This window comes from Leguminivora glycinivorella, chromosome 17 (assembly GCF_023078275.1).
Source record: "Leguminivora glycinivorella isolate SPB_JAAS2020 chromosome 17, LegGlyc_1.1, whole genome shotgun sequence".
NCBI lineage: Eukaryota > Metazoa > Arthropoda > Insecta > Lepidoptera > Tortricidae > Leguminivora > Leguminivora glycinivorella.
The window spans coordinates 19,180,447-19,195,961 of record NC_062987.1 but is presented as its reverse complement, the minus strand read 5'-3'; the positions used below and the strand labels follow the sequence as shown (position 1 = coordinate 19,195,961).

General features: G+C 38.1%; 1 protein-coding gene across 1 annotated transcript; it reads left to right on the top strand.

Moving 5' to 3' along the window:
* The first annotated feature begins 13,943 nt into the window (after positions 1–13,943).
* Positions 13,944–14,792, top strand: LOC125235624. The gene has a single exon (XM_048142221.1). It carries the CDS (start codon positions 13,944–13,946, stop codon positions 14,790–14,792), a length of 849 nt encoding a protein of 282 aa, XP_047998178.1.
* Positions 14,793–15,515: the final 723 nt, after the last annotated feature.

Here is a 15,515-nt window from a genome sequence, read left to right as displayed (position 1 = left end):
AGACGCTTGGCTTCTCTATTTATAGATTTTTTTTTGTTTACCAAAGTAACTATTCGTCTTACTGACCTTTATTTGCACTAAAACTAAAGCAAAATAAATTTTATGCAATGTTAAATTGCAATATATATCATATCATGAAGTATTTTGCAGATATTTGTCTAAAAATATTGGCAAAACGCTACATTTTATAAATGCGTCAAAAATTAACCTTTTTTGACGCTTCATATTTCGAAAACTATTTGACGGACATTGATAAAAAATATGTCAAACTGTTTTAAATTTAATGCGCTTTCAACATTACAAAGCAACTTTTGACCAAAAACGCATAGTTTTTTAATAAAAAAATAAAAACCAAAAAATTTCCGATTTTTTTACTTTTTTTTTTAAATTACGAAGTTAGCACACTTTTTTTTTGCTTGCAAAATATAGTCTTACATTCCCCCAAGGACTCCAAATAACATACCAAAAATCCAGCTTTACATCACACTTTGTTTTTTTAGCCGATTTTCATGTAAGATTTGACCGGTGTATGAGCTGAGCTGCAATTGTTTGACATGCACGCCACTCGCCCAATATGAGTGCGCACTTGGGCATTATACACTTACTTATATTTATATATGCAGTTTAAAGCCATACCAGGGTTCAAAAAAGTAGTCTGTTTAAAATACCTGTCTACTAAAATGTAAACAAAACCACATGGCTCGTTCATTCTGCAAATAAATACTTGATGTGTGAATGCATGGTAGTCGATCAGTCGCATATATAAAAACGAGTAGTAGACATTGAGTCACCTTGAGGCGCCAACTTTTTTTTTTAACAATCACGCATACCTACTTCGTGTCCGAGCGGCCGGCATTTGTTTTTTTAACAAAATGCATATGAATTCTTAGAACAAATTAATTTATCCTCATAGAAAATAATTTAATTTGTATTTTTAGTAGGCACACTACTATTTTAACTATAAACTGAAATAAATGTCATATACAAAGAAACAGTGACCCAAGGCCTACAAGTGTTCAAAGCTGGATTCGAACCAGCGTCGTCCGTGATCGCGACGTAAACCGAAACTGGTTCGATCTCCTAACTGAATCAACACAGTCATGTGATTACGAGTACCTCAGAGATGGCCGGGGGGGCGCCATCACACAAATAAATACCCTTACCGGGATTCGAACCCGGGACCGCGGCGTAGCAGGCAGCGTCATTACCGACTAGGCCAAACCTGTCGTCAATATGTATGTCATACTAATCCCCTTCATTACGAGACGAACCCCGAAAACGTCGAAAAATATAGATGTATCAAAGTGGCTCAAAAATATGTCCCAAACTATAACTCTAATTCGTCGAAATAAGAGCTATGGAGCATATTTTTGAACAATTTTGTTCACCATTATTTTTAACCCCCGACGCAAAAACGACGGGGTGTTATAAGTTTGACGTGTCTGTCTGTCTGTTTGTCTGTCTGTGTGTGTGTCTGTCTGTGGCATCGTACCTCCCGAACGGATGAACCGATTTCGATTTAGTTTTTTTTGTCTGAAAGCTGAGTTAGTCGGGAGTGTTCTTAGCTATGTTTCATGAAAATCGGTCTGCTATGTCGCTGTCGGGGGTTTTTTCAAAATTTTAATTTTTACACTTTTGTTGGTCTAAAAATGAACTTAATCTCTATTGAAATGTTATTACTAAGTATGTATATTATTCCCGTATCTGCATAATGTTTTAGTAAACAACGAACCATAGCTACGTGTTATCTAATCTGGTCATAGTCCATTAGCGGGGTCGGAACTAAGCCTCTATTTACTTTGTCTCGCGACTGAAGTAGACATTATTAAACGGTTGTTTTGCCTTTTTGATAAGAAATATTTTTCAGTACAGATGGCGTTTTTTTTACGCACTAGTGCGAGAAGTGGTTCATTATATGCCAGGTCGAAACTTCGGAGGCTCATCTGTACTGAAAAACGTCGTTCGATACACGCGCGAAAAGGAAATTCGTAACTCGTGTCGGTTTAAAACACTCCCTTCGGTCGTGTTTTAATTTATCGCCACTCGTTTCGAACTTCCTCTTTTTCGCACTTGTATCGAAATGTACTATTTCAGTACAGTGTCTTTTTTACGCACTAGTGCGAGAAGTGGTTCATTATAGGTCGAAACTTCAGAGGTCCATCTGTACTGAAAAACGTCGTACGATACACGTGCGAAAAGGAAATTCGTAACTCGTGTCGATTTAAAACACTCCCTTCGGTCGTTTTTTAATTTATCGCCACTCGTTTCGAACTTCCTTTTTACGCACTTGTATCGTAATGTACTATTTCAGAACTTTTTTTATGCATTAGTGCGAGAAGTGGGTCATTTCTGGTCAGGTCGAAAGTATTATGGAGGGTCATCTGTAACTTCAGAAAAAGTCGTACGATACACGTGTGAAATTCGGAAATCATGTTAATTTATCGCCACTCGTTTCGAACTTCCTTTTTCCGCACTTGTATCGTAATGTACTATTATTTATTTGATATTCCCACCGGTTAAGTCTCAAAATGAACTTGTCTGTTTAAGAGTCATTTGAGCTTTTGGTAAACTCGAAAACTTTATTCTTCAGGATATTGTTGATTTCTTGGATTTCTCGAGTGCCCAGAAAAGGATAGGAACGTTATTTCGACAACTTGTTAGTGAAAACTATTACGATTAGCAGATTATTTTTAATTAATTTCCAAACTGCGAACACCCTTACAGCCCACCCTGTATAAAAAATAAAACTATCAAAAGTACGCAAACTTGTGCTAAGCATGCCATCACGTTTTCAGACTTCCTTTGATTGTGTGAAGCCCGTTGCGTACTTACGAGGTTTCAGTGAATTGGTTTTTGTGTGTTGTCAGTAGTCATCAACAAGGAGCCAAGCACAGACCAACCCCTATAGACATCCATTACAAGACGACTCGCGGTCGCCAGCCTTCCTAGTATTTGCACTGATATAAGCGCGGGCGCTCGCCGTGCCCGATCAGTAGCGACCAAGTAACAGACCCGAAAGCAGCGCGTGTTTTTCGCAGTAAAAAAATTGAAAAAGGGTATTTTGATGTCTTAAAGATGTCCACCTGTAGTGTGAAATGGTGTGGAAAGGTAACAAGAAGCTCAAATTTAAAAACAGACGTCATTACATTCCACATAAAAGTCATATTTATAATTTATTCAGAGCCGGCATAGGTCAACTTACATTGGCCACTTACGCGTCAGTAGAAGGACAGTCCCTTTCATCTGGCGCGACTGCCCACCGTCCTTGAAACGGCCAATCACAGCGCGCTTAACACATTCCCCGCCCGCTCCTCGCACCCCTGGCACTGGTGACTCGTATCGCGAACAAAATATACAAGAATGCTACTCTATAGGAGGTTCTCTGTGGAGCCAAGTCAGCCATTGGAAATGCAGAATCGTCCGATTCGAATCCGTGATAACCTAACCTAACCACAAAATTAAAATTTTGAAAAAACCCCCGACCGTGACATAGTGGACCGATTTTCATGAAACATGGCTAAGAACACTCCCGACTAATTCAGCTTTCAAGCAAAAAAAAACTAAATCAAAATCGGTTCATCCGTTCGGGAGCTTGTATTGCATTTTATTCCTTCCTACAACTCCCCAGTATCTCAAGGGGCGTTTTAGTTACCTTAATTCTGTAAGGTTGTCCCGCAGTCTACTTCTGTCTGTCCCATCTTCTTCTTAGAAATTTTACAACTCCTCTTTTACCTTCAAAGCTGTTCGACTCTGGAACTCTCTACCTCCGGGCATAAGACGGGCTCAATCTCTTTCTGTTTTTAAAAAATGCTTAAAGAACATTATCTATCTCTCCCTTAGTGATCGTATTGCTATTTTTACTCTGTGGTTGGTATGATTGCTGTATATTTTTGGTTTGATACTCTATATCTGGCTTGTTGTATATTGCTTTTTAAGTATGTTTATGTAAGTCTATTTATATTCTCTTATATATGTAGGTTTATTCAATTTGTGTGGTGGAAATTAGAATAATTATGATTTTTTATTTCGAAGCACCTAAGTACTCTTTTTGATTATGTTTTTTTATTTCCGCTACCCAAAGGTTGTCTGGTAGAGATCACTCTTTAGCGATAATACCGCCTGTTGTCTGCCTCTATTTATAATCATTTGTTTTGTCTCCACTGTATCTTTTGCTGAGGTGTGCCAATAAAGAGTATTCTACTCGTATCTATCTATCTAAGATGCCACAGACAGACAGGTCAAACTTATAACACCCCGTCATTTTTGCGTCGGGGGTTAAAAAGAGAAAATACGGTACCTATGCATATTCAAATACATTTATTTAATAAATACTAGCCATGACGTATGTTATCTTTAAACCCCATAGAAGTGATGGAAATATAGGTAGTAAATTTTCCTCTATTGAACTGTTTAATAGTATTTATCTCCAAAACACGTACCATTGATACAGTGCATGATTAGTATCATATGACGAGATGGCATGGTAGTTACAAGGTTATCGCTTTCCTATCGCTTGTACCACATAAGTAAATATAAATAGATATTTAAATATTATAGGACATTCTTACACAGATTGACTGAGGCCCACGGTAAGCTCAAGAAGGCTTGTGTTGTGGGTACTGTGGGTCTACATAGAAAACATCCATGACTCAGGAACAAATATCTGTGCTCATCACACAAATAAATGCCCCTACCGGGATTCGAACCCGGGACCGCGGCGCAGCAGGCAGGGTCACTACCGACTGCGCCAGACCGGACGTCTAATAAGTATTCCATAACTTTAGTCAAAATATTATGTAAACATTGATTGACTTAAGGGGCTTATTGACTGTCAGTACGTCGGACGGCAACGGTCTGTCAGTTATTCGGTGCCGTAACTTTTTACATCTAACTAAAAAACCGGCCAAGAGCGTGTCGGGCCACGCTCAGTGTAGGGTTCCGTAGTTTTCCGTATTTTTCTCAAAACTACTGAACCTATCAAGTTCAAAACAATTTTCCTAGAAAGTCTTTATAAAGTTCTACTTTTGTGATTTTTTTTCATATTTTTGAAACGTACGGTTCAAAAGTTAGAGTGGGGGGAGGGACACATTTTTTTTTCCTTTAGGAGCTATTATTTCCGAAAATATTAATATTATTCATTTTTAAATACCTTTCCAACAATATATCACACGTTGGGGTTGGAATGAAAAAAAAAACTGTCCCCACTTTACATGTAGGGGGGGTACCCTAACAAAACATTTTTTTACACTTTTTATTTTACCACTTTGTCGGCGTGATTGATAATACATATTAGTACCAAATTTCAGCTTTCTAGTGCTAACGGTTACTGAGATTATCCGCGGACGGACGGACGGACGGACGGACAGACAGACAGACATGGCGAAACTATAAGGGTTCCTAGTTGACTACGGAAGAGTTTAGAACTAAGAAGTTGCCCGCCGAGTTTCTTGCCGGTCCCATAGTGGATACCCCCCACCCAACTGAGGGGGGACTGAAATCTTCTCGAGGCTGAGGCGTAGGGTTAGAGCCGGCGTAGCTTTATTTGACGTTCATATGCGCATTGTAATATGCCTACTTGAAAAATAAATATTTCATTTTCATTTTCATTTCATTTCATTTTCATTTTCATTTACGGAACCCTAAAAAGTGTAAGTAAGCGTGTATATCAACTAGGTACAAATTATAACAAATAATGAAAAATATGACAATTAAAAAAAAACATATGCTTTCGTACGTAAACATGCTACGTTCTTGTTTTACGTATTTTCAAGGTTACTGTTCTTTCAAGCGGCTACGTATACATACAAGTATACACAGTAGTAATGATAATACGCCATTCGTGACTAATTAGGTCTAATTAGGAAAACATGCGCGTACAGTGAGCATTTTGGTTTGCAAATGCCTAGGATAGACTTCATAGGCCGCATACGTATCTTTTCCCCTCACTAGCTCGAAAACACGTGTTTTGTCCTTTAATACCAACGGGTAAAAACGCATTTTATCCACTAGTGGATAAAGTAATTTGAACTTGAATAGAGGCAAATTTTCTACTTTAAAATTGATAAAAGTGGGTTAATCTATAGTGATAAAGATGTTTTACCACCTGTGGAACTACTGGAAGCAGTGATAAACGCGTTTTTTTGCGTTGTACTTTCCTCGCTATAGTGAGGGGAAAAGTTTTGTGTTACACACGAGTGCAAATGTATTTTACTTCTCGTGTATTGAAAAACTCGCAAGCTCAGGATTCTATTCTCGAACCACTCGCTTCGCTCGTGGTTCAACTATAGAATCATTTCGCTTGCTCGTTTTTCAATTCCACACTCGGCATTAAAATACAACTTTGCACTCTTGTATAACAAATAACTATTTCTAGTTTTCTAGTTGATGTCTAACTAAATATGTACAAAGATGTCTTTCCTTGTTGACCACAGAACCACACGAAACTAGCCTCCGACTTGTGTGACTCTTTAATATCACTAAAACGAGAGGAATGAAATTACACTATACTGACGGATATTAGGTAAGTAACGACTCTTTTTGAACGTCTATGAAAGAAAATTATTGTAATTAGCACCAACTTAGTGAGTATTCAATTAAAGAAAACTGAAACTGTTAGGTCATATCTGTAAATTTCAATAGTTCACTCAGGCTTTAGTCTTATTTATTCAAAAAACAGAATCAAAACCATTAATCGGCGGCGGTCGAGGTGGTGTAGCGGTTTATCACAGCTGGAGACCCGGGTTCGATTCCCGGCTTCGCCACCAGTAGGCTTGATCGCTTTTTCTTTAGTGTATGGTATCTATTTCAGTTTACAAAACCATTAAGTTAAATTTCTCTTTCAATTCATGTAGGTATTTTAGTGTGTGTGTGGATTGAGTGAGCACCTTCCAAAAATAAAAAAAAATATGCTGATCATTTAGTAAAAGTTCTAAGACAATTGTAAAACGAATCTCTGAATTTGTAAAAAGATAAATCAAAAGATACAGTCATTAACATGTGCTCACTCAGTTCTCACAAACCACCAATGAAAACAATGAATGTATTCATTTAACATATAATATTTATATACTAACATTTAGTAAAAAATATGCCAACCTACCTCTATAAATTTTAGATCACCTAGTCACGTATTTATTTTTTTACAAATAGTTTTTTATGCTCACTCAATCCTCACACTTTTGAAAAGCCGAATTTTGATGAAAAACATAAGATTTAGACCGCTATTATATGTGTATAGTTTAGTAAAAGTGAAATGGGAATTTGTAAAATACAAAACGAACCACTAACGTGTCAGGTTTTTTTTATAATAAATTTTTGTAAGTGCTCACTCAGTCCACACGTTTTGAGAAAGTTAAAAATGTAAATATCTTAAGATTTATAGCACCACAGACACTCGAAAGTACTTCAACATTTAGTAAACATTTTTACTAAATATCCACCATCTAATATTTTATATTCGTTGTCTGGTTTTAAAGATATTCAGATATAACTTTTCTCATACAAATGTATCAAGTAGGGACACCACACTGTGTCGGCTCCTGATTTTCCCCGCTTTCCCATTGTCATATTGAGATTGGGGAGTTTCGTTCAATTTTGATAATAGTTTACCGGATTTGTAAGTGGGAGCGAGAAAAAAATAACTATTTCTCGCTCCCACTTACAAATCCGGTACGCTCATCTGTTAGCGCGATTATATTACCAGGTTCTGGTTTCTTACTAGTGAAGTATTATATTCTTTGTTTCTTACCAATTATTCATGTCCTTTTTAATGCGTGAATGTCGATATGGTTATTATCCTGACGTCGATAAAAATTACACAATACACATCATCACTAGGCCAAGAACATAACCAAAAAACAGTTTGCAGATGGAGAATTAATATGGTATTAGTTTAATATAAACTATTATCAAAATTGAACGAAACTCCCCAATCTCAATATGACAATGGGAAGGCGGGGAAAATCAGGAGCCGACACAGTGTGGTCACCCTACTTGATACATTTGTATGAGAAAAGTTATGTCTGAATATCTTTAAAACCAGACAACGAATATAAAATATTAGATGGTGGATATTTAGTAAAAAATTTTACTAAACGTTGAAGTACTTTCGAGTGTCTGTGGTGCTACAAATCTTAAGATATTTACATTTTTAACTTTCTCAAAACGTGTGGACTGAGTGAGCACTTACAAAAATTTATTATAAAAAAACCTGACACGTTAAAATTTATTATAAAAAAACCTGACACGTTAGTGGTTCGTTTTGCATTTTACAAATTCCCATTTCACTTTTACTAATCTATACACATATAATAGCGGTCTAAATCTTATGTTTTTCATCAAAATTCGGCTTTTCAAAAGTGTGAGGATTGAGTGAGCATAAGAAACTATTTGTAAAAAATTAAATACGTCACTAGGTAATCTAAAATTTATAGAGGTAGGTTGGCATATTTTTTACTAAATGTTAGTATATAAATATTATATGTTAAATGAATACATTCACTGTTTTCGTTGGTAGTTTGTGAGAACTGAGTGAGCACATGTTAATGACTGTATCTTTTGATTTATCTTTTTACAAATTCAGAGATTCGTTTTACAATTGTTTTAGAACTTTTACTAAATGATCAGCATATTTTATTTTTATTTTCGGAAGGTGCTCACTCAATCCACACGCACACGTATTTTATACTATCGTCCATGCACACAAGGTAAAATTATAAAGTGCAAAGTCCAACACCCAAAACCTGATATTGATAACAGAGAAAGAAGAAAAACTGGTCAAACCACATTCATATCAATATTCTGGGCATATTGACCGAATAATACCATTATACACATACAGACACACTCAAAAACAAACCCTAAAGATTCTGTAAGAGGACTGGTAGGACACCGTATAACAATTTCCCTAAACTGTACGTTATGTTACATATGTGCTTAGTGGCCCGGAGGTATTCCAAATGCTGACAGAGGTACAGTAGCGGAAAATAATCTATCATATTTTTTCGAACACATTTCATAAAATTTTAAAAAAGGGCTATTGCGATGTCGATGAAATTTACAATATAGGTGCGTATGAAAAAGACAATTTGGGCAACTTATAGTTATTTTTTATACAAGGGGGCAAAGTTGTATTTTAACGCCGAGTGTGGAACTTAAAAACGAGAAAGTGAAAGGATTCTATAGTTGAACCACTCGCTTCGCTCGTGGTTCGAGAATAGAATCCTGAACTTGCGAGTTTTTTAACACACGAGAAGTAAAATACATTTGCACCCGAGTGTAACACAAAACTTTTAACAAATAACCCTCACTATAGCGAGGAAACTACAACGCAAAAAAATGCGTTTATCACTGCTTCCAGTAGTTCCACAGGTGGTAAAACATCTTTATTACTAGATTCACCTACTTTTATCAATATTAAAGCAGTTAATTTGACTTTATTCAAGGTCAAATTACTTTACCCACTAGTGGATAAAATGCGTTTTTACCCGCTGGTATTAAAGGACAAAACACGTGTTTCCGAGCTAGTGAGGTAAGTGAGGGGAAAAGGTTTATTTTTAAAGGCGCGCATGCCTCGGCCGTCTACATAGCACGCTTGCCGCGTGAGGACGTCGCCTCAAGACGTGCCTCGCTCTGTGCGGAACCGCCTATCTTGATGGTTTCGAGGTACATATCTATAGTGAAATTAGTGACCTGCAAACTTGCACAGAGAAGTTATGAATGAATTTATTGATAAATTCGCCATGAAATTTTGCAGCTGTACGTTTTAGGGTCGGTTGCACCAAACCGTCTGTCTCCGTTAAAGCGTTTGTTAAATTTTATTGTATAGGAAGTTTCGTAGACGTCTGCTGCGTGACGATGACGATGTGTCTGTCAAAGGGGGTTGATGCAACTGGCCCTTACCCTTCGAAGTTACCGGTCTATACGGAGTTATATGTGTCTCTTTTGTAGAGGCTAAGGTCATGTTACGCTGGCAATACCTGCCGCTCGCATAAATAATACTCGTATGTGTATAACTATATATATCTCACGGTGCCTGACGTGTGTTTGGCAACAACCGGTGTTGCGAACGACGAACTCGCGTTTGTTGACATACTATTATCCAACCGGTATCGGTCAATGGTAAACTTGCCTTCCGTGGTACACAAAATTTCACGGTGAAAGGGAATTTTCAAAGATTGGTGGTCATTTTTGGCTGGTATAATTTTACGTAGGCACACGTCCATATTTGTGAGTTGTGATTGTGACTGATAATATTTTTGAAGTGCATGTTTCCTACATATGTCTATATTTTGTTGGTCTTTAAAAATATCATCGGGAGACATTGTAACATTCTTAACCACAACAACTAGTTAGTTTATTAGATAGCCATATACCAAGGCCCCCATAATCTGAACGCTGGGCGACAAAGGTGGAGGGTGAAAGGAGTGTACGTAGTGGAAATGAGAATGTTGAGATGGATGTGTGGAGTAACCAGATTGTGTGAAAGAGGATATGAGAAAGAAAGATGTGAGTGTTGAGATGACGAAAGATAGAGGAGAATGGAAGAGGAAGGCGTGTTGTACCGACCCCACATAACGTGGGATAAGGGTAGGAGGAAGAAGTTACCAAGCCCCCACACTACAACCATCAACAAGGAACTTCTGCTTCGAAGATGACATAAAAATGAAGATAGTCATAGTATTTTTATTCAATAACAATATACATTGTTTTTGAACATACATAGGTACACTACCGTCAAAAAGTTTAAAACCAAACACTGTCATTGTTATAAACCCTTCTAAAAATCATCAAACTAAATTTGTAATCAATAGAAAACAACGTAATATTATTATATTGATCGGCAACCCATTTGTTCTGCAAGAAGACAACGATCCCAAACACTCAGCAAAGATCTGTAGAAGCTACACAGTCAATAAAGAACGCCAAGGTGTGTTAAAAAATATGATTTGGCCACCGCAATCCCCAGACCTTAACCCGATCGAACTTTTATGGGATGAACTCGACCGTAGAGTCCGAAGACAATGTCCGACATCTGCAAAAGCTCTATGGGAGATACTGCAATACGAGTGGAAATCCATTAGCCAAGAAACGCTACACAAACTTATAGCAAGACTGCCAAGAAAAACCTTTAGCTTTTATTTCTTATTATTATCTCTTTTTAAAAATTGTTATACGCTTTATTTTGTCGGTAGGTACTGAAAAGTAATATTCTCATAGGAACTTCATGAAATGTTGATTATTTGCATACCTATATCGTGTTTGGTCTTAAACTTTTTGACGGTAGTGTACATGAAATGAGAGAAGAAAAAAAAACAACAACGAGGACTTATGAAACTACACAAACTGAATTCAATGAAAGAGACAAAAAAACAACACTTAAAACTAAACAAAACAGATAAATCAAATCAACACTTAGGACCTACGAAAATCAAACACTTCATCTACAGAATAGAAACACCCTCTCAATAATAAAAAAATAAATAAAACGTTTATTCAGAACGTAAAGCTTAACCCTATTACATATCTTCTGCCAAACCACTTTGTGGTTTGTTGGCAGACGAGGCTCCCATACACTTATCAAGCTAAAATACCTTGTGGCGACAGGTGTATTAAATATATTGGTAATAAATAATGAATATTTGAACAATAATATGTTTTAAAATGCTGTTACGCTTCGCGCGACGCAAGCGCGGCGTTAAGGTACTGCCTTATCGCTCGGGCCGCTCCGCCGCAGATCGGCGGGCGAGCGCGCTTTCGTGTGCGCTCGGAAATCCCAGCCAGTCGGCAATTTATCACTCTCGAGGCTGGACGCATGCGCTCGCGCCGCCCGAGCTAACGGTTAATGCTTACGCGCCGACTCGCTTGCATTATAATATTCGGTTTGCTTGTGCGCCGCTTTATGCTTTAAGCTTACGCTTTTAATGTGTGCTTTCTTTATGTACTTTTCCTATCTTCTGTGCTATTTCTGACTTCCTCTTTTTCTATACTGTGCTGTGCTTTGTACTCTTATTTTCTCTACTTGTGCTTGTGACTCTTGTGTGCCGTTATTTGACAATATAACTTATTAATGTGGAACTAGCTTGTTTTACTTATCTCGCTAGGCTAGTTCACCACATATCAATCAATCAATCAAAATATTCTTTATTCAAATAGGCTTACAATAAGCACTTTTAAATTGTCAACAGTGTACAATATTCATCTTATTCTAAATATCAGAGCAATTTATTGGTGCAATAAACAATATTGTTTTAAAACTACATTGATTTAATAAAATGATATCAATCTAAATTGTATAAAAAAATACTAGTATAAAAACTTCTAGAATAAATTCTAAATGTCAAAAAAATTGTATAAAAATACATTGAATTATCAATAATTATCATCATTAATAAGCTATATAATTAATGGTTTTCAACAATACTTGTATCCCACGGTGTTTCATCATTCATGTAGTCTTGTGTGCTGTAGTAGGCTTTAGAGATCAGTATACGCTTTACATAATGTTTAAATCGATTAAAAGACAGTTCAGTGATGGCATTAGGAAGTTTGTTATAAAATCTTACACAATTACCCATGAATGATTTTTTAATTTTATGGAGCCGAGTGAAGGGCACTGCAAGCTTATGCTTATTTCTAGTGTTTATATTATGTACATCACAGTTTTTCTTAAATTTACAAATGTTTTTATGTACATACATAATATTCTCATAAATATATTGACAATGCACTGTCATTATATTAATGTCCTTAAACTTATCTCTAAGTGAGTCTCTATGGTTCATTTTGTATATTGCTCGAATAGCCCTCTTCTGCAGAACAAATATGGTATTTATCTCTGAAGCACTGCCCCATAGTAAAATACCATATGACATAATGCTGTGAAAGTAACTAAAATAAACTAATCGAGCTGTTTCCACGTCTGTTAACTGACGGATCTTGCTCACTGCAAATGCTGCAGAGCTCAGTCTATTCGAGAGGGTAGCAATATGGGGACCCCACTGAAGTTTAGAATCTAAAGTTATGCCAAGAAAAACTGTACTATCTACCAGTTCCAATTCCTCATCCTTCACAACGACACTTGCTTGTTCATTTTTAGCATTACTCGTTACAAACTTAATACATTTAGTCTTTTTCTCATTTAACAATAAGTTATTAACACTAAACCAATTAACTACTTCGGAAATAGCATTGTTTACATTTTCACAAGTTTGTTGCTGACGTTTGACTTTGAAAATAAGGGAAGTATCATCTGCAAACAATACTATATCATGGTGGGTCTTTACAAGATATGGCAGGTCATTAATGTAGATAAGGAACAGGAAAGGCCCCAATATTGATCCCTGCGGTACACCCATAGAGACTAGTGACCCCGGTGAGCGCTGTCCATTCACGTCGACCCTTTGTATTCTATCGTGTAAGTAAGATTTGACTAAATTCAGTGCCGATCCTCGCACTCCATAGTAGTGCAATTTCCTGATCAGTGTTTCATGACAGACGCAATCGAAAGCCTTAGATAAATCACAGAAGATACCCAAGGCATCCTGTGACTCCTCCCAGGCATCGAAAATCTGTTTGATTAGCTCAACACCAGCGTCGGTTGTTGAGCGACCCCGTGTAAAACCAAATTGTTTATTGTGCATTAGATTATTGATGTTAAAATGTTGCAATAGCTGAAATAACACTAACTTTTCAAAAATTTTGCTACATAATTTGGTGACCTCTGTTGAATTGGACGGTTGTGTAACGGACGTTTTAAGATTTTACCGTATAACGGACATTTTTTAAATTTTGCCGTGTAACGGTTATTTTTCAATTTTAATTTATAACAAACGTTTGAGTTTTAAATTTTAACAGACATTTTTATCGTTTTATCTTTTAACAAGCATTTAGTATTGAGAACAGTTTTATGTTTTTATAGACGTTTTACAATTTTAAATATCAAAATGTCTGATACCGAGGTTGAGACACCTAGAAGGCCGGTGCAGGCCCCTGGGATGGGGGCCGGCGCTGGTGAAGCAGTGAGTCACATTAGCGTAAAACCGCCGCCGTTTTATCCGGATAAGCCGACTATGTGGTTCGCACAGCTCGACGGCCAGTTTAATTTGACCAAGATTACGAGTGACAGTACCAAGTTTTATCACGCCATATCGGTTTTGGAATACAAGTACGCGGTAGAGGTGGAGGATATTATTACCAACCCGCCGGCGAGTGATAAATATGGTACACTTAGAAGAGAGCTCATAGCTCGGTTGTCGAGTTCTAAGCAGGAGCGTTTGAAACAATTGATGTCGAAAGAGGAGCTCGGCGACAGGAAGCCGAGCCAGTTCCTGCGGCATATCCGGAGTTTAGCGGGTGCGGATTATCCGGATGACTTTATCCGGCACTTGTGGATGAGCCGGTTACCGACGGTGCTACAGAGTATTGTCGCTTATCAGGACAACTTGCCCTTGGATACGGTAGCCCAGATGGCGGACAAGGTGCATGAAGTTACACCGCCGGGACCCGGTTATCAGGTGGCTGCGGCTTCAGCATCTAGCGTTCCAGTTTCTGTAATCGACCAGTTGCACCTGAAAATCGACGCGTTGACGTCGAGGCTTGACGCGATGTCCACCTCTCGGGGCCGTCAAGGTCCGCCCCGGTCGAGGTCCCGCGGCAAGCCACGGAACCGTTCCCGGAGCCGTTCGCGGGCGGGCAAGCCCAGTGGCGACGGCCAGCGCCTATGCTGGTACCACTACAAATACGCGGATAAAGCAGATAAGTGCCTTTCCCCCTGTGCGTACTCAAAAAACTAGTTAGTCGGTCGCTCGTAGCGACCAGTGAAGGTGTTCCAGTGTCGAAGCGTTTATTTGTTACCGACGCAAAGTCGAAAGTGCAGTTTTTGGTGGACACCGGGTCCGATTTATGTGTTTACCCGGTTAGTTTTTTGCGTGCGCATCGTCGTCATTTACAAAAGACTGATTATGAACTTTATGCTGCTAATAACACTGCTATTAGTACTTATGGCTGGCTAACTTTAGCGCTTGATTTTAATTTACGCCGTATGTTTTGTTGGCGTTTTGTCATTGCTGATGTGAGCAAACCTATTATCGGAGTGGATTTTCTCTCGTTTTATAGTTTGCTTGTCGATGTTCGCTATGCTCGTCTAGTCGATGGAATAACTTTGCTCTCATCAGCCGCTGTAGATGCTTCAGCTTGCGAGTGTGCGCAAATCAAGGTCATTACTGGCAATGTGCCATTTCATGCCCTGCTTGAGGAATACCCGGACATTATTAGGCCTGCCGGTAATCCTCAAGAGCGTAAATGTAAACACCAGACGCAGCACTTTATTAAGACTACGCCAGGTGCGCCTGTGTTTTCAAGGCCACGGCGTTTGGCACCGGATCGCCTCAAAATTGCGAAACGGGAATTTGAGGATATGGTACGCTCGGGTATTGCGCGACGATCGGAGAGTCCTTGGTCGTCCCCGCTGCACTTGGTACCTAAAAAGGACAATGGCTGGCGTCCTTGTGGCGATT